The 26470-nt window shown below is 42.2% G+C and overlaps 1 protein-coding gene across 1 annotated transcript; it reads left to right on the top strand.

Moving 5' to 3' along the window:
- Positions 1-11625: 11625 nt before the first annotated feature.
- vcpip1 (valosin containing protein (p97)/p47 complex interacting protein 1) lies at positions 11626-26041 on the top strand. The gene is made up of 3 exons (XM_074649891.1): positions 11626-14580; positions 18305-18391; positions 19044-26041. Exons 1-3 carry the CDS (start codon positions 11922-11924, stop codon positions 19847-19849), a joined length of 3552 nt encoding a protein of 1183 aa, XP_074505992.1. The 5' UTR covers positions 11626-11921; the 3' UTR covers positions 19850-26041.
- Positions 26042-26470: the final 429 nt, after the last annotated feature.

The following is a 26470-nucleotide window of genomic DNA, read 5'->3' as shown; positions in this document are numbered from 1 at the left end:
TACCATCATATTCTTTATTCTAATTTCTAAAGACACAAAAATACGTTAATACATTTTAACATATTTCATAACAATCTTAATTTTTATACAAAACTACAATGATATTTTAATAAATAATATAATATAATATAATATAATATAATATAATATAATATAATATAATATAAAATAATATAATAGGAAATGAGAGTTTTTTGTTCCTTTCACGTTAACTTAATACACATTATATAATAAATTACATACCACCACATACATCACTGAAATTACAAAATAAATAAATCAGTACATCAATAATTGAATTATTACTTTTTACTTACTTTTTTCATAACAATGTTAACTTAACTTTTTAAATACATTTTTTATTTACATCCAAGTAAAATTGAGTGGTAATTTTAAAAATTTCAATTTGATTACATATATATTTATATGTCTTATTATCTAATATCTTATTGATCCCCATGGGGAAATTAACAAGTAATATAATATAATATAATATAATGGTAATTATTCGTATTAACTCTAATAGAGGAAAACAATTTTCCATTCCTTACCCAAATACACATATTATAATTAATTAAACATTTATCTTCACATAAATTACAATTGTAAATTTAACTATTATAATATATATAACATATCAAATATTTACCATCATATACTTTACTCTAATTACTAAAGAAGCACAAATACATCAATAGTTTTTAATGTTTTTCATAACAATTTTAGCTTTTATACACGACTACCGTCATACGTTAGATCAAATGTTAAACAGTAATATAATATAATATAATATAATACATAGTATTTACCACTATTTACTTTGTACTACATGAGGTATATTTTGCCATTTAAAGATGATTTATTAATTTTCTATACAACATATTTAAAGTTATTCGCTTTTTATATTTCAACCTTTTTCTCTATAAATCAGTTTAATCTGCAGAAATAAAGAATAACTTGAGTTGTTCAGTGAGATTTAAACATCGTTTCAGCAATTATGAACCTTTTTAATGTAACAACAGCTGCATGGCTGCAAGAACTCACTACTAATGATGAAAAAACTAACTCATTAAAACACATTTTCAACTTGTTCAATAAAACAACTGAAGGAAGATGAATGTTTGTTCTTACCTGTTACATAAAGTTTAGTTCCAGAGCCAAAGATCCTCTCTCCTCCCACAGTGAAACAGAGTAATACAAAAACCTGTCTGCTGTTGAGCGTGTCAGCTGAGGTGAACGAGTCCAAATGATGAAGCAGAATGATATTTCAGCTCCATGATGTGTTCCTCTAATGTTCATATTAACATGACTGTCTCTTCTTTTATTGTCTTTTTAGACACACTAGCAGAGTGTCTCCGTGGATCGTTGGTTCACACGTTCATGTTCCTCAGAGGATGAATCCTACTGACTTTGGTCAGGTTTTATCCAGCACCATCATCAGGTCACATTTTAAATTGTCCATTACTTTGATTTATGACGTCTGTGCATCAAATGACAGGACGCTTGGTGACACAGCCAGTGTGTGTTGAACTGTAGTCTTGTTTTCATTTGGAGCACAAAGAGTTGGTCTGGAAGGCTTTTATTGTGAAGGAGACACAGGAAGTGTTTGCATTAAGAGCAGATCAGCATTGTGAGGAGGAATGGACTTTATTCCTGCAGCAGGTCAAAGCAGAGGATTTGAATCTTCATCATAATGATGAAGCTTGTTGTTGTCTTCATCATTTTGATCATTTTGTTTTAATGTATGTTTTTAATCAGACGCTGCTTTTCAAAAAGGACTTCTTGATGTTTTGATCCATTTATTAGTCTGATGTCTTTAAATGATTTCATCCTTGTGCCTCTGTGCCACTAGTTTGTCCTCACTGTGTGGAACAACAATAAACCTGCTGCAATATCTGATAGAAATATGAATGAATATCAAATCTAATGAATCCCTCAGTTCTCTATCGTATCGAGACTATCTCTCCAGCTTACATATTCCATATGTATGGGGAATGATCTCACCTGGGTCAGGTGACGTGGATACTTTTTAAGACACACCGGCACTGCCGGCCACGCCCAGATGCGAGTCTATAAAGCGCATGCGCTGGCGTGGGATCATTGCCATTTTGATGTCCACTTTGGTGCAGAGCGTGTGATACAGAGAAAAAATAAAGCTAACTCAAACCAGAACATCAGGGTTACAGCATCGAGTCCACTTACCTGGTGTAAGGAGCGGGCGTCTGTCTCTGGCAGCCTCCCCGGACTGCTGTTGTCCCTGTCTGGTTACCGTGTCTACCGGTGTGCTGCGTGGCGGCTAATCCGGTTGACCGAGGTACCGGGCCTTCCAGGATGTATTGCGGGAGCCGCTAACGTGTCCAGAGGCAGTTTGTCAGCTGTGCCGTTAAATCGGCTACAGCGGCGAACGTTGACCGGTGTGTGTGTGTTCCGGTCCTGCACCGGCGGGTACGGAACACGCAGGCAGCGGCTACACGCTGTAGTCGCAGCTACACGCTGTAGTCGCAGCAAGCAGAGAGCTGTTAAGAGAAGTTCCCATCTCTCTCCCGAACGATAAAAAGATTTTCAAAAACAAGAGTTCATTCCCTTCTGAGGGTCTACCACTATTGTGAATTTGTACGTATCCTATCTTAATTATTCCTCCTGTAGAAGCTCTCCAATATCACTACTTTATGAAATCAGTAAATGATTTCCATATTTCCTCGTAAACACACAGTTTGTTTTTCAAGGTATATGTTATCCTCTCCATTGACATACATTGTGTATATTTTTAATCCAAGCGTCCGATGTAGGTGCGTCGGATTTCTTCCAGTTAAAAGCAATCATTGGTTTTGCCTGCAATATAGCTAAATCAATACATTTACATTCTCTGGTTCTCAGATTGAGATCTGATGGGTACAGATGTAGCAATATCATTTGGAGGTCTAGTGGAATGTTTACAGACACAATGATCCTGATTTTATTGATCACCTCCCTCCAGAATTTCTTCATTTTGTCACACTCCCAAATGCAATGTATAAGTGTTCCTTGAGCCTCATTACATTTAAAGCAGGTGTCAGGTATATTACTGTTCTATCTATTCAGTTTGACAGGGGTTATATAAGTCTGCATCAACCAGTTGTATTGAAGTAGCTTCAAATTAGTGTTGGCTGTTTGTGTCTGAGCCTCCTTGAAGACTGTGTTCCAATTATTATCTGAGACGTCCTCCTTTAAATCCACCTCCATGCGTCAAGTTTGGATATTGAGGTCTCCTTGGAGCCAGATGCAAGCCAGATGTATATTAATGAACTTAAAACATTACTATTGCAGTTTTTGGTAATCATTTCTTCTAAGGATGAAAGTGCAGGAATTACTAATGACTGGTTCTGCATAGAGGAGATACAACTTCTCCATTGCACATATTTAAAGAAATGCTTCTTTGGGATGTTATGTACTAGAGAGAGTTCCTCAAAGGTCATTAGAACCTCTTCTTTATAAAGGTCAGGTATTTTACTTAGCCCTTTCTTTGCCCATAACTGGAATCCAGCATCCAGCTTGCCTGGTTTGAAGGAAACATTCCCCACATGGGACTATATTGTGACAAGGAGTTAGCTGTATTCATATATTTCTTTACCTCGTACCAGACATTAATCATATGAAGCACTATGGGGTGGGTAGTTTGAGCTCTTAGATGTTTTGGAGTGGCTGAGTACAGATACAGATTTAATGGTATCTGAACGGCACACACCTCTATATCCACCCATGATGGAGTATCTGCAATAGAGAAATAGAACATTATAGTTCTCAGCTGTGCAGCCAGATAATACCAATAAAGATGGGGCACTTCAACCCCCCTGTGTCAAATGGAAGATACAACAGAGACAAGCGAACTCTAGGACACTTCTTATTCCAAATACATTTTGTAATGAGAGACGTAATTCTCACAAACATTCCTTCCGTGGTGCCAAAGGGATATGTTGAAATCCATTTGTGAATTTAGGTAATATGCTCATCTTTAATATGTTTATTCTCCCTGTCAGAGAAATAGGCAGAGGCTTCCATCTTTCTATACATTTGAATGTTGAATCCATTATAAGGTCGTAATTTATTAAGGCTATATTTTCTTGAGGTACTATTTTGATGCCCAAATAAGTAAGACTGGTTGAAAACTTAAAAATAGATATATGTCGGTCAGGATCTTGTCTCTCATTTTCATTAAGCAACATAAGTGAGGACTGATCCCGTTTATTAGTCTGATGTCTTTAAATGATTTCATCCTTGTGCCTCTGTGCCACTAGTTTGTCCTCACTGTGTGGAACAACAATAAACCTGCTGCAATATCTGATAGAAATATGAATGAATATCAAATCTAATGAATCCCTCAGTTCAGTGTGTGTGTGACTGTGGCTGAGATGGAGGTGAAATATGTGAACCTGGGCTGTGGTTTACTGCTCTCTTCCTGTCACAACCACTGTTTGACATCTGTTCCTCTGATGGTTTTTGTACAGGCTGCAGGCATCATTTATCACTGTGGAGAGTATAACAGGAGCAGTAGTAGGAGGCTGAATGACTGAGTTTAACCTTCTGGATCTCCAACTCCCAGCCGTTCTGTTTATTCACAGCTGAGAAATCATCTTTCTGAGGATGATTGTAACCTGAATATATTCCACCATTTGTCTTATCAATAAGCAGAATCACTGTGAATGTTTCTATGTCTCTCTTCTGGTACCAGAATACATAACTACCGTCACACTGGTTAGTTCCTCGACAGCTAAAGGAAACTTTTCCACCAACTCTCCTGGTCAATGTTAAATCATCCTGAATCAGCTCTGCTGCCATGGCAACCAGCGCTGTAGAGAGACAGACAGGTAGATGAAGGTGAGTGTGACAGTGTTTGTTACAGGTGGACTTTGTTGGCTCCTGATTGGCTGGAAACACTCACCTGAACACAGACAGCACAGAGCAGCAGCTGGGAGGAAAAGCATTGTGTGCAGTGGTGTTTCCTCTGGTGAACCTGGGGAGAAGTGGCGCTCTGATGCAGCTGAGGCCAAACAAGGACGAGCTGTGAGATCAGACGAGGGCCACGTGGTTCCTGAAGGCTCCTCACACCTCCCATCAGCCCCTGCGGTGGACAGATAACGCTGCTGTCTGACAACTGCAGACATGTTGACTCGTCCTAGAAGGAAAAGCAAAGTTACTACTAACGTACTAAAAATAAAGATTAGAACAGTTACAGGAGTTTATTGTGGAATAGTTTAGAAAGGAAACATATTTTATTTTGTTTCTTTCTTTCATTTTCAGTGTTTAAGAGTAATAAGCTAAAGTCACTCGCCTATAAACCTGCTTTGGTTTGTCTGTATTCTAAAGTACTGAATCATTGTTTTATTTTTTATTAGGGCTGTCAATCAATTAAAATATTTAATCGCGATTAATCACACATATTTTATCTGTTATAAATGTACCTTAAAGGGAGATTAGACAAGTATTTAATACTCTTATCAACATGGAAGTGAAAAAAAATGCTGCTTTATGGAAATCCATCCATCCATCTTCAACCGCTTATCCGGGATCGGGTCGCGGGGGCAACAGCTCCAGCAGGGGACCCCAAACTTCCCTTTCCCGGGCCACATTAACCAGCTCTGACTGGGGGATCCCGAGGCGTTCCCAGGCCAGAGTAGAGATATAATCTCTCCACCTAGTCCTGGGTCTTCCCCGTGGTCTCCTCCCAGCTGGTCGTGCCTGGAACACCTCCCAAGGGAGGCGCCCAGGAGGCATCCGTGCTAGATGCTCGAACCACCTCAACTGGCTCCTTTCGACGCAAAGGAGCAAGGACTCTACTCCGAGTCCCTCACGGATGACTGAGCTTCTTACCCTATCTCTAAGGGAGACGCCAGCCACCCTCCTGAGGAAACCCATTTCGGCCGCTTGCACCCGCGACCTCGTTCTTTCAGTCATGACCCAACCCTCATGACCATAGGTGAGAGTAGGAACGAAGATTGAACGGTAGATCGAGAGCTTTGCCTTCCGGCTCAGCTCTCTTTTCGTCACAACGGTGCGGTAAAGCGAATGCAATACCGCCCCTGCTGCTCCGATTCTCCGACCAATCTCACGTTCCATCGTCCCCTCACTCGCGAACAAGACCCCGAGATACTTAAACTCCTTCACTTGGGGTAAGGACTCATTCCCTACCCGGAGTAGGCAATCCACCGGTTTCCTGCTGAGAACCATGACCTCAGATTTAGAGGTGCTGATTCTCATCCCGACTGCGTCACACTCGGCTGCGAACCGATCCAGTGAGTGCTGGAGGTCGCAGACCGATGATGCCAACAGGACCACATCATCTGCAAAAAGCAGCGATGAGATCCTCAGCACACCGATCTGCAAACCCTCCTCCACCCGACTACGCCTCGATATCCTGTCCATGAATATCACGAACAGGATTGGTGACAAAGCGCAGCCCTGGCGGAGGCCAACCCCCACCGGAAACGAGTCCGACTTATTGCCGAGAATCCGAACACAGCTCTCTTTATGGAAATGTATGAATATATTTATTCTCACTGGTACTTATGTGTAATGTTTATGTAGTATATGTACTTACCTATGTGTAATAAAATATATAGAAATACATAAATAAATAAATAAAGACATAAATAAATAAATGTAAAAAATAAACATTGAAAGGAAAAATAAATGAATATAAAAAATGGAAAATAAAAAATAAATATAAAAAAGAATGGAAAATAAAAAATAGATAAATAAATGGAATAAAATGAAAATGGAATAGATAAAAAATAAATAAATAGATAGATAGATAGATAAATAACTAAATGTGAAAAATGGAGATCAATTAACAACACAAAACAATGATAAATATTGTCCAGAAACCCTCACAGGTACTGCATTTAGCATAAAAAAATATGCGACATAAAAAATTATTTTCGATTAATTGTGATTAACTATTTTAATCAATTGGCAGCCCTAGTATAATTAAATATATTTTTTTTTTGGAGAATCTGAATAAATTAGTTTTGGTATAACCTGAATCTATTAACTGAAGCTATTTTGTGAAATGAATAAAATCTACTTCCTCCCCCCATTATTATTATTATTATTATTATTATTATTATTATTATTATTATTATCATTATTATTATTATTATTATCATTATTATTATTATTATTATTATTATTAGTAGTAGTAGTAGTAGTAATAGTATTATTAGTATATAAAGTATAGTTTTCTTCATTCAAAATAAAAAGACAAACACAAGTTTGTTTTTTTGCTTATTTAATGTTTCCTGAGTTATTTTTTAATTGTTGTTCTATAACTCTGAACAGTTTGAAGACAGACAACATCTTGCAGCTTCATCAGCAGACTAACATGTGTGACATCATCCACATGATGCTGATGATGCTGATGATGGTCGCCATGAGAACCACAGTGACATCTCGTGGATAAAAACACACACAGCAGCCTAAAACCTTTTGTCTGTTCCTCAAAGAACTTTTATCTTGTGACACAAGTTTCTTTTTTTTATCTCCTTCTGTTCAGTGATCTCATTTGTGTTCAGATTCATGCATTTGATTTTCTCCTTTTGTACGTTTTCATGCTAACATGTCGAGAAGGAGGTTAAATAACGCTCCAAACTTACACTACATCTTGGTGAGAAAAAACTGTCATGGCCATTTTCAAAGGGGTCCCTTGACCTCTGACCTCCAGATGTGTGAATGTAAATGGGTTCTATGGGTACCCACGAGTCTCCCCTTTACAGACATGCCCACTTTATGATAATCACATGCAGTATAAATGATAGTTTATTCTATTCTAAAATGGTGTGTTTGAATATTTCTGCATGCTGGGGTCCCTACACAGTGTTGAATTACATTAATTGGGTCTCACTGTAAATGTGTATATTAGATGCTGAGAGTCAAAGCTAACGTACGTAGCACACCTCGACATTTATCTGACATATTAGCAAACATGTCATTTCCACAACACGTCCTTAAAGACATTAAACATTAAAATTACAATATAAAAAACAACATATTTTATATTTTTTTGTATGAAGACTGACATCTATGTCTACATTTTTCAGAGTGTAGAGAAAATCATGAAATCCCTTTTTTTAATATATATATATTAACAATGATGCACAGAGCTTGATGGAAATTAATTTAAATGTCTTAAAAATATTATAGAAATTTAAAAAAGCAAAAAGTATAAAATGAACATTATTGTAATGTTGCAATACATTTAGTGATAAAAAACATTAAATAAATAAACATGTTACAGATTAAAATCTTAAATGTAATTTGGTGTACCTGTTCATATTTATTAATACTGTGATGGTTAAAATTAAAATCCAGAGGTTGATTTTGTTTTTTTAATTTAGTCAAAAGTGACCGTAGTTGCAGAAACACCCATATACATTATATATATATATATATATACTGTATATACACACTGATATTACTACAACACATTCCATATATGTTATATCTATTGTATTTTATAAAAGACTTGTATGTATGAATAAGGTTTATGGTTGTCTAGGTTAAGTACATTTAGAGTCAAATTACATAGTTTGTACTTGGCAAATAAAAGTGATTCTGAAATCCTTCTTTATTTTTATTCACTACATTCAACATGAACTGATTGGCAGACCGGGAGAGGCAGTTAGTCATGTTTCATACATATTCACACACTAGACTCCATTCACAAATCTGTCATTTTAAGACCACAGTGGCTCAACAGATAAGATCTTTACATGTCGAACGAGCTGACACACATTTCTGTCGTCAAAGTTAGTTATTCAAAGTTAGTTATTAGTATTATAGCATTAGTGTTTCCTTTCAGTCATCTGCAACCAAATCACACCAGATGGAAGCAGCACGCTGTGTGAAGCAGATTTTCCCCCAAAACCGGATTAAAGTCGCTGCAAATTGGTGGATCAAATATGACGTATTGATCAAAAGTCACTCAACGTTTACTTAATGCATTTAGCAGTGGTGGAGGAAGTATTCAGATCTATTTACTGCAGTAACTAGTAGTAATACCACACTGTAAAAAAATACTCTGTAACAAGTAAAAGTGTAGGAAATGCAGTAATAATTAACATTATTACTAAAACATTAACATTATTATTATTAATACATTAATATTATTAAATCTGGAACCTTTCTTTCCAACCTTTATCTGGAATCTTTTCATATGTTTGGTGTTTAAAAAAATAATTTATCTGTAAAGTAACTAAAGCTGTCAAATAAATAAGTAAGAAGTAGTATATTTCCCTCTGAGATGTATTGGAGTAAAGTTAGAAGTGTTAAGTTACATGAGGATAAAATACTCGAGTAAAGTACAAGTACCTCAGATGTGTACTTAAGTGAATGTACTTAGTTACATCCCACCACTGTCCAGTCAGAGCTGTGAGTTGTCTGTTTTGTCCCTGTTAACAGAGGAACCTTAAAGGTCCCGTATTGTAAAAAGTAAGATTTTCATGTATGTTATAGAGTAGGTTTAAGTGTTTTATAAATACTGTGAAAATATCGAAGCGCTCAAATATACAGAGAAATATACACAGCCCGTATTCAGAAACTGTGCGTTTGAAACAAATGTGTCCCAGTTTATTACTGGTTGCAGTGTAATGTGAATGTCATCAGCTGACAGGAAGTAAACATGGACCCAAACTGTTGCCAGGCAACGCAATTCTGTTGCAATTCCGTTGCAATTCCGTTGCAATTCCGTTGAAATGCGATAAAACGGAGCGTTTCCGACAGAGGGGTAAATACAGGTATATTCAGACAGACAGTATGAGGAAAATAAAGGTGTTTTTTTTTAACATTAAAGTATGTAAACATGTTCTAGTAAAAACACAAAATACAAGTATGATCCTGAAAATGAGCTGATATGGGACCTTTAAATTGTCATATTTCTGAATGGAGTTCGGTGACAGCATCTTTTTCTCCAAGTTCCAGGTCCAGACAGGAACATTATCACAGTTTAATACCCAGAATCATACAAACCACACCGCACCACAAAACTCTACAATCACCTACAGGCATTCAAAAATAAACTTTTAATGCATTTTGGGGACCAAATGTTTGAGATGTTTCAGGAAACAATCCATCCATTCAGATTCTGCCCTGTTGACTTCCCTACACAACAACACGTCACCGCGGCGTGTTGCATTCTGGGAAACGTAGTCCCTAAATAAATAGATAGATAAATAAATAAATATAAAAAATGGAGATCAATTAACAACACAAAACAATGACAAATATTGTTCAGAAACCCTCACAGGTACTTATATATAATGTATATGTTTATGTAGTATATGTACTTACTTATGTATAATAAAATATTTAGAAATACATAAATAAATAACTATAACAAATAAACAGATAAATAAATAACTATACAAAATTAAAATTGAAAGGAATAATGAATTAATAAATAAATATAAAAAAATGAAAAATCAAAATAAGAAAGGAAAAATAAAACATAGATAAATAAATGTAAAAAAAAAATGAAAATGGAAAAGAAAAAATGGAATATATAAAAAAAATAAAAATAAATAGATAAATAAATAAATAAAAAAGGAGATCAATTAACAACACAAAACAATGACAAATATTGTTCAGAAACCCTCACAGGTAATAATGTATAATGTATATATTTATGTAGTATATGTACTTACTTATGTATAATAAAATATTTAGAAATACATAAATAAATAACTATAAAAAATAAATAAATAGATAAATAAATAACCATAAAAAAATAAAATTGAAAGGAATAATGAATTAATAAATAAATATAAAAAATGGAAAATAAAAAATAAATATAAAAAATAAGAAAGGAAAAATAAAAAATATAGATAAATGAATGTAAAAAAGGAAAATGGAAAAGGAAAAATGGAATATACAAAAAATAAATAAATACAAAAATGGAGATCAATTAACAACACAAAATAATGACAAATATTGTTCAGAAACCCTCACAGGTACTAATGTATAATGTATATATTTATGTAGTATATGTACTTACTTATGTATAATAAAATATATAGAAATACATAAATAAATAACTATAAAAAATAAATAAACAGATAAATAAATAACTATAAAATAATAAAATTGAAAGGAATAATGAATTAATAAATAAATATAAAAAATGGAAAATAAAAAATAAATATAAAAAATAAGAAAGGAAAAATAAAAAAAAGATAAATAAAAAAATGGAATATATAAAAAATAAATAAATAGATAGATAATAAATAAATATAAAAAATAGAGATCCATTAACAACACAAAACAATGACAAATATCGTTCAGAAACCCTCACAGGTGCTGCATTTAGCATAAAAACAATATGCAAAATAAAAATTAATTTTCGATTATTGTGAATAACTATTTGGATCGATTGACAGACCCAGTTTAATTAAATATATATATTTCAGCTGAATGTTTGAGATGTTTCAGGAAACAATCCATCCATTCACATTCTGCCCTGTTGACTTCCCTACACAACAACACGTCACCGCGGCGTGTTGCATTCTGGTAAACGTAGTCCGTCCAACGTTGACGTTTGGTGATTTTCAATCATTCACCAATAGATGCGTGTTAAAGTATCTTCTGCCTCTTTTAATTGATAGACACTCAAATAAATGTGAACATGTGGTCATTCTGATTCTCGTGTGTGAACATTTTAAAAGTGATTACAAAAGCAAAGAACTACAACTCCCACGATCTAACGTCATGACGTAGTTACGTTGACCAACGGTCAGTCGCTGAAGAAGAAAGCCGCCGCTTCCGTGTTGTTCTGGTGTTGTTCTGGTGGATCCGGTGTTCTGGTGTTCTGGTGGATCCGGTGTGGTTATCGGAGCCGCAGCTCGTCTGACAGACTGCGATGATCCAGTGAAGCTCTCAGTCTGCTGTGCTCCGTGATGTCGCTGCTGCAGAGCTCGAAGAGGAGAGACAAGCAGCGGGTTCTGTCCGGCAGCTGTCCGGACCCTAAATGCCAGGCGCGGCTGTTCTTCCCGGCTCACGGCTCCGGCAGCATCGAGTGCACCGAGTGCGGGCAACGCCACGAACACAAGAACCTGCTGAACGTGGAGGAGGTGACCGATCCGGATGTGGTGCTCCACAACCTGCTCAGAAACGCCCTGCTCGGCGTCACCGGGGCCCCGAAGAAAGGCTCCGAGCTGGTGAAGGTGATGGGGCTGTCCAACTACCACTGCAAGCTGCTGTCTCCGGTGCTCACCCGCTACGGCATGGACAAGCAGACCGGCAAGGCCAAGCTGCTGAGGGACATGAACCAGGGCGAGATGTTCGACTGCTCTCTGCTGGGAGACAGGGCGTTCCTCATCGAGCCGGAACATGTGTCCACCATGGGCTACGGAAAGGACCGGTCCGGGAGCCTCATCTACCTCCACGACACCCTGGAGGAGGTCAAGAAGGCCAACGGCAACGGGGAATGTCTCATCCCGGTCCACGTTGACGGGGACGGGCACTGCCTGGTCCACGCCGTGTCCAGAGCGCTGGTGGGCAGAGAACTGTTCTGGCACGCCTTGAGGGAGAACCTCAAACAGAACTTCAAGCAGAACCTGGACTGCTACAAGGCCCTCTTTCAGGACTTCATCGACGCCGCGGAGTGGGAGGACATCATCAACGAGTGCGACCCTCTGTTCATCCCGCCTGAAGGCGTTCCGCTCGGACTGCGCAACATCCACATATTTGGTTTAGCCAACGTCCTCCACCGACCCATCATCCTGCTGGACTCCCTGAGCGGCATGAGGAGCTCCGGGGATTACTCGGCCACCTTCCTGCCGGGGCTGGTGGCCGAGGAGCAGTGCCGGGGGAAAGACGGGAAGCTCAACAAACCCATCTGCATCGCCTGGAGCAGCTCCGGCAGGAACCACTACATCCCTCTGGTGGGAATCAAGAACACCGTGCTGCCCAAGCTGCCGGCCCGCCTGCTGCCCAAGGCCTGGGGCGTCCCTCAGGAGCTCATCAGGAAGTACATCAAGCTGGAACCGGACGGGAGCTGCGTGATCGGCGGCGACCGCAGCCTGCAGGACAAATACCTGATGCGGCTGGTCAACGCCATGGAGGAGGTGTTCATGGAGAAGCACAGCATCCACCCGTCGCTGGTGGCCGACGTGCACCAGTACGTCTACAGGCGGACCGGCGTGATCGGCATCCAGCCCGAGGAGGTGACCGAGGCGGCCAAGAAGTCGGTGATGGAGAACCGGCTGCACCGCTGCCTGATCTGTGGCGCCCTCTCCGAGCTCCACGTCCCGCCGGAGTGGCTGGTTCCCGGCGGGAAGCTTTACAACTTGGCCAAGTCCACTCACGGCCAGCTGCGTCCGGACAAGAACTACAGCTTCCCCCTCAACAACGTGGTCTGCTCTTACGACCCCCAGAGAGACGTCCTCGTCCCCGATTACAAACTGAGCTCCCTCAACACCTGCAACTGGTGTCACGGCACGTCGGTCCGCCACATCCGCGGCAACGGGTCGGTGGTTTACCTGGACGGGGACAGAACCAACACCCGCTCCCAGGGAGGGAAGTGCGGGTGCGGCTTCAAGCATTTCTGGGAGGCGAAGGAGTACGACAACCTCCCCGAGGCCTTCCCCATCACGCTGGAGTGGGGGGGTCGGGTGGTGAGAGAGACGGTGTACTGGTTCCAGTACGAGACCGAGCCGGCTCTGAACAGCAACGTGTACGACGTGGCCATGAAGCTGGTCACCAAGCACTTCCCGGGGGAGTTCGGCAGCGAGATCCTGGTGCAGAAAGTAGTCAACACCATCCTGCATCACACCGCCAAGAAGAACCCGGACGAATACAACCCGGTGTCCATCGACGGGGCTCACGTCCAGCGTCTCACCGACGCCGCGGAGACCCCGCAGGCGCCGGACCTCCAGCCGCCCACTAAGATCATCCTGACCGGTCAGAAAGCAAAGACGCTCCACAAGGAGGAGCTGACGATGAGCCGGGCGGAGCGCAGCATCCAGCAGAGCATCAGCGAGCAGGCGCTCGTCACGCAGAAGAGACGGACCGACAAGCTGAAGCAGGAGCAGAAGGGCCACGGCCGGACGTCTTCTCCCGGCGGGTCTCCGGAAACATCCTCCTCTTCGGCTCCGGCCACGCCCACCAAATCCTCCTCCCCCTCCTCGTCCAATAAGGAGAAGAAGATCCGCGTGACCACCAGCGACGGCAGGCAGGCCATGCTGACCCTGCAGGCCCACACCACCTTCCCGGAGCTGCAGAGGAGCATCGCCAACCAGTTCGGCGTGCCGCCGGCGCAGCAGTTCATCCGCTACGGCTTCCCGCCCAAAGAGCTGGTCCCTCCGAAGGACGGCGAGGAGAACGAGCCGGTGGTGGCGCTGCAGCACGGCGACAAGGTGACGGTGGAGATACTGAGGGGCCCCGAGGACAAGGGCCCCGCCGCGGCCTCCATACCCCGAGCCTCCAGCTCGCACTCCGCCCTGCACTCGGTAAAGAGCGAGGACGCCGTGACGTCGGGGAGGACGAGCGGCCGCGAACTCCAGGACAGCATCGACCTCGAGATGTCCTCCCTCTGTCTCCTAGCAACCTTGATGGGTAAGAATCATGTAGGCTCCTCCCCCCCGGTCTCAAGCCGTCACCTTATCCAGGAAACACGTGTCACTTTATCAGCTGACCGACGGCTGCTACTAATCACTGTATTCATCATTGATTATTCTATTGATTATGTTTAAACTAATCAGGTCAACTTTTAGAGTAAACCCTGAAAAGGATTCAGTCAGATGATTCACACTAAATATTTAAAATGCATATTTAGTGTTATCTCTGCTGCCGGTCCCTTTTGTTTTTATCTTTATTATTATTATTATTCTTCCTGGTAAGTCTGTCTTCCCATGCAGGAAAATAAACCAAACTCTGCACAGGTCCAGTCGAGGCTTTGTCGCGGTAGTCGATGTTACACGGTGGTCCGGCGCACATCGATTACATCACGCCCCCCCCCCGTCGTTTTGCTTATTTCTTTACAGAAATAAAAAACACATTTAGTTCATTCTGGCGTATCAGCGGCGTGTTATCAACAGATAGTCGGACGACGGACGCTACAGTCTGACAGTGAACGCATCTTAAGGAGTCTCAGCACAGAGCAGCAGGACTCAGATTTCACACTCGGGACGAGAGAGAGTCAGACCGAGAGATGGCGGAGGATTTGGTGTCGAAGCGAAAAGCAAACGCGCAATATTTCAGATCTAAACCCAAACGCTATAAGAACCATAACGTTAATGAGGCGATCGGACCGGACCGGAGAGGCCAGACACACCGCCACCCGACGTTAAAGATCAGTCGGCGTGCCACACATACTGACCGTCATCTTTTCTTGTAAAATGTCCGGTGTGATCGGTAACACCGGTGTTGTGGGGAGACTTCCTCACCGTCACATCCCTCATCCAGTCCGATGCTAAACCTCCTCCCCTGGCTCTGTGGGCTGATCGTCCTGATGGAGGCGCTGCAGCTGCAGTTCACAGTTTTATCTGAAAAACTCTATTTTGAATTCTCTCCTCATGAGAACCGTTTCAGTCGATGGAAATCAACATGAGTTTGTAATTCATGGAGCGATGGATCTTTATTCTAATAGATAACTGACGCCTCTGTGTTGTCTACATGAAGGACCAACGTCTCCTGAAGTGGTAGTTTCCTCCGGGCAGTGAGCTCACCAACACGGTGACATGTTGTTGGTGTCTGAGGTTGTGAGTTTGAGACCCGGTTGAGGCAGAATGAACCTGCTGACGCCTTAAAGCATTAATGATGAAGGACCGTCCCGTACTTGACATTTGTCTTCCTCCTCCTCTTCCTCCTCTATACGCCCGGCCCCGACCCACAGCTGTAATTTAAATATATGTTTTTTACTTGATAAATCACTGCTTATCAAATCATCTTTAACTGATTGTGTCATATTCACATTAAAAGTCACACTTTGACTCGTCAGTTAAAGTTTGACAGTTTGATTTGAATATCTTCCGACTGAGACTAAAGTTAGTTTACTGCTGAGTGAAACCTCCAGTTAAAGAATCACAGACCGGTCTCCTTTAAATCATATCTATTCTACATAATGATATACAGCAGTTAAATATATTTTAATTAAAGTTAAAATCTCAAGATTATATACAAGTGATGGTGATCAGTGTAAAGATGATGACATTCACTGATCACACAGAAAAAAGGTGTTTTGATGAGGCCGATACTGACTCAAACAGCTGGATTATTATTGTTATTATTATTATTTTAATAATAAATAATTCATTAAATGTATATATATATATGTATATATATATTATATATATATATACATATATATATATATATATGTATTTATTTGTCACATTTTGTTTTACAAAGTTAGTAAAGCAATGTTAAAGTCCAGTCTGATGTTGTCTTACACATAACAGAATGATCCCAGTCACTTCCACACAGTGAGGCAGACAGCTGATTGATCAAACACTGATATCGGATCGGTACCAAAGCCCAGCGATCACTATCGGTATCGGGACTGAAAAAGTCTCAGACAACGTCCAGACAACCATCCACAATGTTCTGTCAATCCCAGACCAGTGGAAGTGACACACAGAGGTCAGAGAAGGACAGCAGATACGTTAATAACATATAATAAATAGCCATAAAATAGATAAGAGAAAAGAAATAGATAATAAATAGACATTGTTACATGATTATCATGTCAATAAAAGTCCCACATGAAATGACTCCTGTCTGAGTTTAATAACCTGATAGAAGGAATAACAGAGTTGGAGTAACGGTTAGTTCTCCTCACAGGGGTCTGGTAACGGCCGTCTGAAGGCCGATACCGAGTACCGATCCAATACCAGTGTTTGATCAATCAGCTGTATGCCTCACTGTGGAAGAGACTGGGATCAGGCTCGACTAAAACATTGTTTTACTAAAACATTGTTTTACTAAAACATTGTTTTACTAACTTTTTAAAACAAAAATATAAATTTACTGAATTGTTATTTAAATTGATTTATTACACGTCTTTGTTGAATACTCGATTCTGGTTCTGATTGTTGGTCAATCACGGCGTTCTACGGTCTGTTATTTATGCTTTTAACAGAAATGTCAGTATCTGGGTGCTCTACAGTCGTAGCGTCGGCCCATTTGACCACGGAGACCAGAGCGACGGCCGGCTCCACCGCCACATTAACGCCATACCATAACGTTTCCTGTCCGTGACAGAGTTCGCATGCAGCTTTAGCTCTGCTCTGTGTAGCTCTGCTTCTCCTGTCAATGTGTGAAACCCAAAGTGTTTCCATCCTTTACTGGATGTGTAGTGTTTACCACGCTGGATTTAACATGTGAGGGTGCAGGTCGTATCCACGACGACCCTCCAACGTTAACTACTTTCTGAGGTTTGTTTTGGTTGACGGATACGGAACGGATATGACGTCACGTTACTCAGATTACCACAATAAAAGCGGTAACTTCCTTCTACCTCCACATAGACTCAGATGAAGCAGATAGATCCATTCTGGCATTAAAGCATCTGTTTAGATATCGATACATACTGTAGGTGAACCGAAGCCCTATCCATATACATGTTGGTATAAGAGCAGTTTGTTGTGCACGTTGAACCTGTTGAAGTGTTGCTGCTGCCTGACTGAGAGGTTCTTTCTGTCTGTGTGAGAGGAAACTGTTGCTGCTCCTCTCCGCTCGTCGGTCTCAGCAGCAGCAGGTATATCAGCCGGGTGCAGGTGACGCTCCGTCACACAGCAGCGTCTGTTTCTGATCACCTGCTCTGAACGCTACCAGAACGTGTGTGTGTGTGTGTGTGTCAATGTGTGTGTGCGTGTGTGTGTGTGTGTGCGTGTGTGTGTGAGTGTGTGTGTGTGTGTGTGTGTGTGTGTCAATGTGTGTGTGTCAATGTGTGTGTGCGTGTCAATGTGCTGACTCGGGCGTCTCACCTTGCCAACAGGGTCAAAGGTCGCGTCCGCGTCCAGATAAACAAGTGGGCCGGTCCAACAGTCGGCGTCTGTCGATATTCAGGAAGGTTTCATCTGCACTCTGAACGGCTCCGCGGGCCTGACGCTGCACTTCCTGTTAGCTGGAGCTCGTGTTCAATAATAATCCTCCCGACTGGTTCAAATACACAAAACATCCGCTCAGCAGACGGAGCTTCATCAGGACACGTCACTCACTAGAAACAATACTTCCTATAGATATTAAAACAAGACCTCGGCTGTAGAACAATGACATTTATGTTTACTTTCATTTGAATGTGCTTTTAAAACCAGCTGTTCCTCTCCGTCTGTTCCAGGTGAGGACGTTTGGTCGTACGCTAAGAAGCTGCCGCACTTGTTCCAGCAGAGCGGCGTCTTCTACAACATCGTCAAGAAGGACATGGGTACGTCTGTTTTCTCTGTTTTAACCCTCTGAGACCCGCAGTAGAGCCGCTTCTTCAGGGGGAGATAGCAGGTCAGCAGTAGACGTCACATAGAAGTGGTGAACATCATCAGAAAGCTGGAACCTGAGGATTAATTTGAGATGCTGCTCAGCACTGAGGGTCAAGATGTTCAAGTCATAAATCAGAAATAAACATGAATTAGTTGATGCAGCAATTTTGGGGTTGATTCCATTTGTTCCACAGAGTTGGTGTTAAATTTAACCATTTATTTTACCACTGGAGAATTGATAAAGATGATCAATAATCCCTCCAAAATACCACATTAAGACACCAAGACCTTCAGGAACACCAGAGAAAAAGCCATGCTGTGATTTGGGATCAAAACCTTTTGACGTTTTGGAGGTAATGTGTTCCAACAGGTAGCCCGTAGACACGTTGTACTCTTGACTATGTTTACACTTTAAACAGCAGGCGGACCTTTAAGGTCTCCCAACAGCTACAGCTTGTAAAGTGAGACGTTTTGTGGAAAGAGATAAAAGATGTAGAAAAGAAAGCGTTGTTTTGAGACTCATCTTTTGCACCAGTACAGAAACAGTCTTCTTGGTTTTGTGTGTTAACATCGTGGAGCGTCTGTGGTCATCGTGTGTTTCAGGCCTGATGGACGGGAAGCACTGCACGCTGCCTCACCTGACGGGGAAGACCTTCGTTTACAACGCAGCAGAGGAGCGTCTGGAGCTCTGCGTGGACGCCGCCGGTCACTTCCCCGTCGGCCCCGAGGTGGAGGAGCTGGTGAAGGAGGCGCTGGTCCAGCTGCGCTCCGAGGCGTCCACCAGGGGCAGCAGAGAGGGGAGTCCGTCCCACGGCTTGCTGCGGCTGGGCAGCGGCGGCGTCGTCCGTAAGAAGGAGCAGCTGCAGAGCGTCACCGCCTTCCAGGGTAAAGGCCACTCTCTGGGCAGCGCCGGGGGCTCCTCCCCTCCGGAGCACCGGCCTATCACGCGCCAGCACAGCAGCGGCGTGGACCTGAGCGCCAGCGTGTCCCGAGGACCCCCGGACCTGTCGGACATCCCCGAGGACGCCACCAGGGAGCTGGTCCGCATGGCTCCGGGCTTCGTCACCATGAAGGACGGTCGCGGTCTGGACCCCGGCCTGATGGAGCAGCAGCGGAGGAAGCTGCAGGAGATGGTCTCCTCCATCCAGGCCTCCATGGAACGCCACCTGAGAGAGCAGCAGAACGCCGCCGCCGCCGCCGCCGCCGCCCCAGGGGGCGGGGCCAGCCAGGAGCGGACAGGCGGGACTAAGGCGGGCGCCGGCCAACCGACGTCCGCGGTCGACGACGAACCTCCAGCTGCAGCAGGCGTGACGGCCGGCAAACCGGACGGGAAGGCGGAGGAACCGGAGGAGATGGAGAGTCAGGAAGCCGGGCAGAGCAACGCCATCGAACCCATGGATCACTCCTGATCACTCCTGACCCCCCCAGCACCGCCCCGCCCCCCCCGCCCCGCCTCGCCGGCATCTTTGGGTCAGAACGCCTCAGGTCGGATCCTAAAGCTTTGGTCTTCATCGTGTTTCGTTGTCTTTACTGCATGACTAAAGAGCGAGCCGACCGTCCTCACCTCTCTGCAGACTCGCGGTGGGACAATAACCCGTACGGCGATACATTGCGCCGCGCTCGCCGCGACACATCATCGACACTCTCACGACGATACCACACTTCTGTTGCTGTGAAACTCTTTGCACTCTCTCATCTCCGCTGACGCCTCACAGCGCCGTGAATAACGAGCTGCTTCTGAGAGGAATTATTTTGCCTTTTAAAGATAAGTTCTTCTCAGTCGATGATGTATCGTGAACGACCGTCTCGCAATATGTGGCGGAGCGGCCTGCGTGGTGACGGGATTCTTTAGCGCCGTGATTCCCAACCTGCAGACTCCTCTCGCCGCAAAACACGCGCCAACGTCCCGAGGCCGCTCGGGGTTCAGGTGCGAGACGCATTCCTGTAGATAAGAAGAATCCTCCGAGTCTTAATCTGCCACCAGGAGGCGAGCCGCTGGTCGCCGGCAGCGTAATGTCCTGCAAAACATGCTTCCGTCAAAGTGCACGCTCCTGAGACGTGCACCAGCCTCTGTACGCATCAACGCCTTCATCGCCGAAATCTGCTTTTCCCACCGTCTGTCCGTCCGTCCGTCCGTCTGTCCGTCTGTCCGTCTGAGGACCGCGGGGAGAACTCTGGATCTGTGTTTGCTTGACTGCCTGTCTCTCCTCCCCGACGGTCACCGCTTAAAGGTCGACATTAAATGTTCTTGTTTCCCAAAACGCAGCGAGAGCACCTGAATCCAGCTTCAGACCGACCTGAGCCTCCTGCAGGTAAAGAGTGTTTCCGGTTCTTTACATTTGAATCCTCTAAACTGTTTGTTTACGGCTCGACACAGAGGAAACCTCACACAGATATATCACTTTATCAGTTTGGGCGTGACAACAAATGTCAAAGATACATCATTTAGAAACATCATTTTTCCTGCAAGAGAGAAGCTTATTTTTACGCACAAACTCCTTTACGACCAAATTTCCTCATGAAGAATATTTGATAATCATACCTGCCAACCTCCCAGGTGTTCCCGGGAGACTCCCGTTTTTCATCGCCCTCTCCCGGTTTCCTCCCGGAGTCACACTTCTCCCGTATTTCTCCCGATTTATGACAAATGTTCACACTTCCCATGTTTTCTGGCGATGTACAGCGTCTGTAATCTCTACCGTTTCCACCCGGACGACAACAGAGCTCCACCTGATGTCCAGAGCGGTCTCTGCTCGTGACGCAGCGCAGTTTGAGCGCGCAGCGCGAAAAGTCTGGCTTTGCTCGACGCGGTGAAAAGCCGCTGTGGCGTGGTGCGGCGTGTTCCGTTAGAAATAAGGTGGTTCAGAGTTCAGAGGTGGCGTTGTGGCGTTGTGTCTGAAAGGACCTTCAGTGAGTGAGAGAAGGAGAGAAAGAAATACTCAAGCGGGTACAAAAAGAATAAAAACTGATAAATATTAGGTTTACGCCAGAGGGGCCAGATATTCAGGTTTCTTTCCGGAGAATTCAAAGTAAAAGTTTAACATGAAAGGTTGCAGTGTTCTTATTATTTACTTATTTTCACTCTTTAAAAGTCTCCACAATGCAGGAAACAAACTCTGAGTTTTTCCTTGAGGTTGTCTAAGTACGCTGAAAAAGGGAAACAGGAAGAGCGAGGACGGCGGATAAACGAGCCGTCGCTACGAGACGTACGTGAAACGTTTTCACGCCGCTCTCACTCACCGCTTAGCTTCATTCCAGATGTTCACGTCACTGTGAAAACATCTGGAACGAGCAGATGAGACGAAGATGAACAATGTCGATTTTACTCGCCGGCTTGTGCTTTCCTCGCGTCCGTTTTCTCGTCTCGTGCACAGATCAGCCAATCAGAAAAGGCCTCCGTAAAGGGGCAGACTAGAGCCGACGGTGGCGGAGGGACACCGCAAAAACTAGACCGAAACCCAAACTGTCCGCCGGCCGGCTGCCCGTAGACTCCGTGTGTCAGGACCTTAAAAAGTGAACTAGTGAGTGAGTTGGAAGCCGATCCACGAGGCGCTTCACATCTAAAAACCAAAAAAAACACAAGCCTAATGCATCTTTGCACTCTTGGCGTTCTAAATGCCCAAATATCAAAATGTTACGAGTTTCTTTAGTCACGAAAAAGAATCATTTATTTTTTATATTTTCTACTTTTATTTGAAATGCAAGTTGTTGAAAGGGAGTTAAAGAGTTAACGTTGGCCAGTGAGACGTAATAGAAGATTAATGAGGAAGTGATTTCTCTGTTAAAGCTTCAGCTCTGCTCTGAAGCGTATTTCTGTAGTCCGAACAGGAAGTGATCATCTCCCTGGTTCCCTCCACTAACAGCCAATGGGATCGCTCCATTGGGTTTCGGACGGATTAAAAATGTCCCAGTGGGAATATTTACTGACGTATTTTACGTCGTAGAACAAAACGTCAAACCGACCAAACGGCCTGATTTCAGATTTCTAACTAAACAACCCGCTGACTTCCAAACGAGGGAACAGGAAGTGACATCACGCCGACTCATTTCTGGGTTTTACGGACTCGACTCTGATTGGTCCGCACAGACACAAAGTTCACATTATTTTTCCTGATGGTCAGCACGAAGTCAGTTGGTATGTAGTCCCCGTGATAGTGAACCAGGAGGTATAGAGAGCGGCGTAGGGAGGAGGTCGGGGTGGATGGATGGGGCTAAAAACACCAAGTAGACCGGCGTTCGTGTCGCGTGTGAAACCAGAAGTCAACGTTGATTTTAGTTATTTGAACCCAAACCACCATCTTGTCCTAAACCTAACCAAGTAGTTTTGTTGCCTAAACATAACCAAGCTGACCTTTCCTTAAAGGGACTGTATGTACGTTTTTACACGTGTATCCGTGGAGTTTATGTCGTAGTCTGACTTCCTGTGGAGGCATTTCTAACCGAACGTTATCTATAGTTGCACACTGTAAAATGAAAGGCCCTCTCGAGCGTGCACGGCGTCACATCCGTTGAATTTTACAGAGAAAAACAAATGAAATATGTCCCCGTTCTTCCCATTAAAAGCCGTCTGCAGGCTGACAGAGGAGAGGAAACCCCAGACAGTTGCAGAAGGTCTCATTTTTCTTTTAGGTTAAGTTACAACCTGTTCACATATTGGCACTAAAAAGGATTAAAGCACGTTCATACAGCCCCTTTAAGCCTGACTAAGTAGTTTTATTTTGAAAAGACCGGAGTAGAAATGAACGTTGCTTCAGCAAAATACGTCGCTGGAAGTCGTGCTGAGCGTCACAAAACAAAAAGGGAAGTTGGTGTCGATGTATAGAATCATTAAGTCTGATGACTATTTCACAAACTGCCGTCAGACTGTTGGATGATCACACACTGTGAAACACGCTGCTACAATAATCACTCAGTGCAGCGGAGTTTCTGTCGGCCGGCCGCGTTCATCCGGTCGTTCGAACCGAAACAGGAAACGCAAGCTTTTAACTGCGTCAACAGGAGAGTGTGATGTGACCGCACCGGCACCGTCATGAGCTCCCATTTAAAAAAGAAACCAGTTTAAAAACCATGTGTGGAACGAGACGTTTGGCCCGCCAGCGTCTGTCGGTAACGCTTCATTCTACAGGTCCGCATATTTCATGGTAATTAGGTGATAAGTATTTTAAATTTCTTTGGAATTACTCCGACATTTACCTCAACATGTATCGAACATTACTTTATATAAACGTTATTTAATAATTATAGTCCTCTATTTATTTAATACAGTTCCAGGAAAAGAATACAAAGTTAATTGATATATCCATGTTTGCTGATAAATATATAATAATTATCAAATAACTTATTTGAAATGTCTTAAAAACCTCCCTGAATCAGGACATCTGTGTCGACAATCAGTCACATATGACTGTCATATGCTATTTTAGCATATAATTATTAAGTCATGTTTATATTAATGTAATTTTCGATACATTTTGAGGTAAATATTGGTACTTTTTTTAAAGAGTTTTTGTGAAATGCGCTTATTCTGTTTCTTGTTGAGAGTTAGAGGTTCAGATCGGCGCCGCTCTCAGGTTAGCTTAGCTTAGCACAAAGACTGGAAGCGGGGGGAAACGGCTAGCCTGGCTCCGTCCAGCCCGTCTGAGGCTCACCGATGATTAACACGTTATATCTCCTTTGTTTAATTTGTACAAGACTGTATGCTAAGCTAAGCTAACCAATCACAAACCATCACATGACAAATACGCAGGTTTTTCTTTCTCTAAATCTTGAACTGTTCCTTTAAAACGACAGGAAGTCACTTTACACTTTTGTTGCCATCAGAATGTTTTTGCTCGTCTCCGTGTTGTTGTTGGAGGAACTGATCGTCAGGCCTTAAGATCTGATCACTTCACACTAAATCTATTAGTTTTATAATGAGGTTCTGTTTCTGTTTTACTTTTAAATGTTTTACTTTAATTTAAATCCTCATATTTGACCTTTAAAGAAAATTTCTTAGTTTGACGTTTTTTGGGTTTTCTGGCGAAAAATAATTCTCAAAATGTGAATCAGTGCTTTTGTTTTTGTACGGAAGCCCTGAAAGGCTTTTTCTGGTGATCCATTTTCTAAGTGATGTAAATAATTTCCTCTCCTGTGTTTAAGACTTAAGAACAGATGAAAACATGTTTTCCCAGGATGATATTTTTTTAGTTTCTGTGAAACAGGTGGGAAAAAAAATATCAGGCTGATTTTTCTAATTATCTTTTTTTTTCTTTGCCTCAAAATTTACGCTAACGGCCGATTTAAAATAAATTTCTAACCAAAAGAAAGACTTAGCAGTAATGTAAGAGTGTATGTGAATGACATAAACTGGCAGGAAGTAAACAAAGAACCTAGCTGTTGCCTAGCAACGCAATGCCGTTGAAAACGGTCTATACTACGTTGTGTTTAGAGTTCATGGAGACATTAAAACTCACCTGGAAGAAAACCTGAATGCTCAGTCCTATTTAGAACTATAGGATAGTGGTGCCCTCTAGTGGTCGTAATGAGTAGAAAAAAATCAGCCGAAAAAATCACTTGTTTTCACACAGGAAAAGAAATAAATCTGAAAAATCAGCCTTATTTCTTTTTTTCACTTTTCTTTCAGGCTAGAACATTTTTTTCCACTTGTTTTCACACAATGGCAAAAAAAAGGATCTTAGAAAAATCAGCCTAAAACAAATCACTTGTTTTCATACACGCATAAAAAAAACAATTTAGAAAAATCGGCCAGATTTTTTAACCTCAGCCTAAAGTTTTATTATTATTATTCACTTTTTTTTCAGCCTACATTTTTTTTTTCACTTGTTTTCACACAATGGCAAAAAAAACAATTTAGAAAAATCAACCTAAGTTTTTTTTCATTTATTTTCACACTTTGGCAAAAAAAGTAACTCAGAAAAATCAGCCTGATTTTTTTATTTTCCACGTGTTTCACAGAAGAAGAAAAACAGTAACGTAGAAATATCACCCCGGCAAAACATTTTTTTTTCACCTGTTCTTAAATCATAATCACAGGAGAGAAAATTATTTACCTCACACTTTGAAAATTGGATCACAAGAAAAATGAAAAATTCTCGCTAGCCCTTCAGGGCTTCCGTAGTTCTCGGCTCTCTGAGGTTTATTTTGCCGTGGAGGTGAACAAACGTGAGACTCTGCTCTTTGCTTGAGGAAAAAGAGGGAATGTTAGCGTAGCATGCTCGTATTAGCCGAACCTGAGTCGTAATCAGTCGGAGAGGAAACCGGTCGGTCGGTCGGTCGGTCGGTCGGTCGGTCGGTCGGACGAATCAAAAGGAAGACGAGTTTGCTCAGACGACACTGCTGTAACAGACTTGAAGTTTTTCTTTGTGACTGCTGTACACTGACATGAATTGTAATCCAGTTGTATAATAGTATATATTGTAGTATATTTGGACCTGTACAGAAACTACAGAAACTACAGAAACACACATTTGTTCAGTTCCTTCAGTTCTTTTTTGTTAACTTCTCTCTGGTTTGCTAATAAAACATTGATGAGACACGGCTTCGACATCGCTGTTTGCATGTGTGATGAATTTTCAACCCCAACAATAAAATCACTTCCTTCACTTGTTTTTGTATTTTGTCGTCACTGACAGGTTTTCTCTGTTTGTCTGTTACAGAAGAAGAAAGTGTTTGTTGGTGTTTATATCAGCGCTGTCCATTTTCTAAACGGTGTTTGTGGATGTGTGAGTCACGTTAGTTTCAGTTTGTTTCTACGAGAATTAACCTGCAGAGAAAATTACAACTCGATGTCTGTTATGAGACGAGTCCAAACACTGCTGGGCAATAATATTAGATATTATTAAATATTATCATGTCATCGTTACTTTACTGATTTAATGATGATTTATTCACATGTGATTCAGAACAGTGGAACATCGTGTTGTGCTGCTAATGCAGACTGTTGATTTATTTAATATTAAAATTAATAAAATGCAGAGATTAATTGAAAGATGCTCAGTAGTCCTGTCAGGTCTGTTTCCTCCAGATGTTTC

This window comes from Sebastes fasciatus, chromosome 11, assembly GCF_043250625.1.
Source record: "Sebastes fasciatus isolate fSebFas1 chromosome 11, fSebFas1.pri, whole genome shotgun sequence".
Taxonomy (NCBI): Eukaryota; Metazoa; Chordata; class Actinopteri; order Perciformes; family Sebastidae; genus Sebastes; species Sebastes fasciatus.
The sequence above is the reverse complement of the archived record's forward strand: the minus strand, read 5'-3'. Positions and strand labels throughout refer to the sequence as shown.

What these genes read in the sequence shown, in the direction of transcription:
- vcpip1 (XM_074649891.1), top strand. Translation starts at nt 11,922, where the DNA reads ATGTCGCTGCTGCAGAGCTCGAAGAGGAGAGACAAGCAGCGGGTTCTG. An exon ending in TCTCCTAGCAACCTTGATGG is followed by an intron (nt 14,581 to 18,304) that starts GTAAGAATCATG and finishes CGTCTGTTCCAG; the next exon opens with GTGAGGACGTTTGGTCGTAC. An exon ending in CATCGTCAAGAAGGACATGG is followed by an intron (nt 18,392 to 19,043) that starts GTACGTCTGTTT and finishes CGTGTGTTTCAG; the next exon opens with GCCTGATGGACGGGAAGCAC.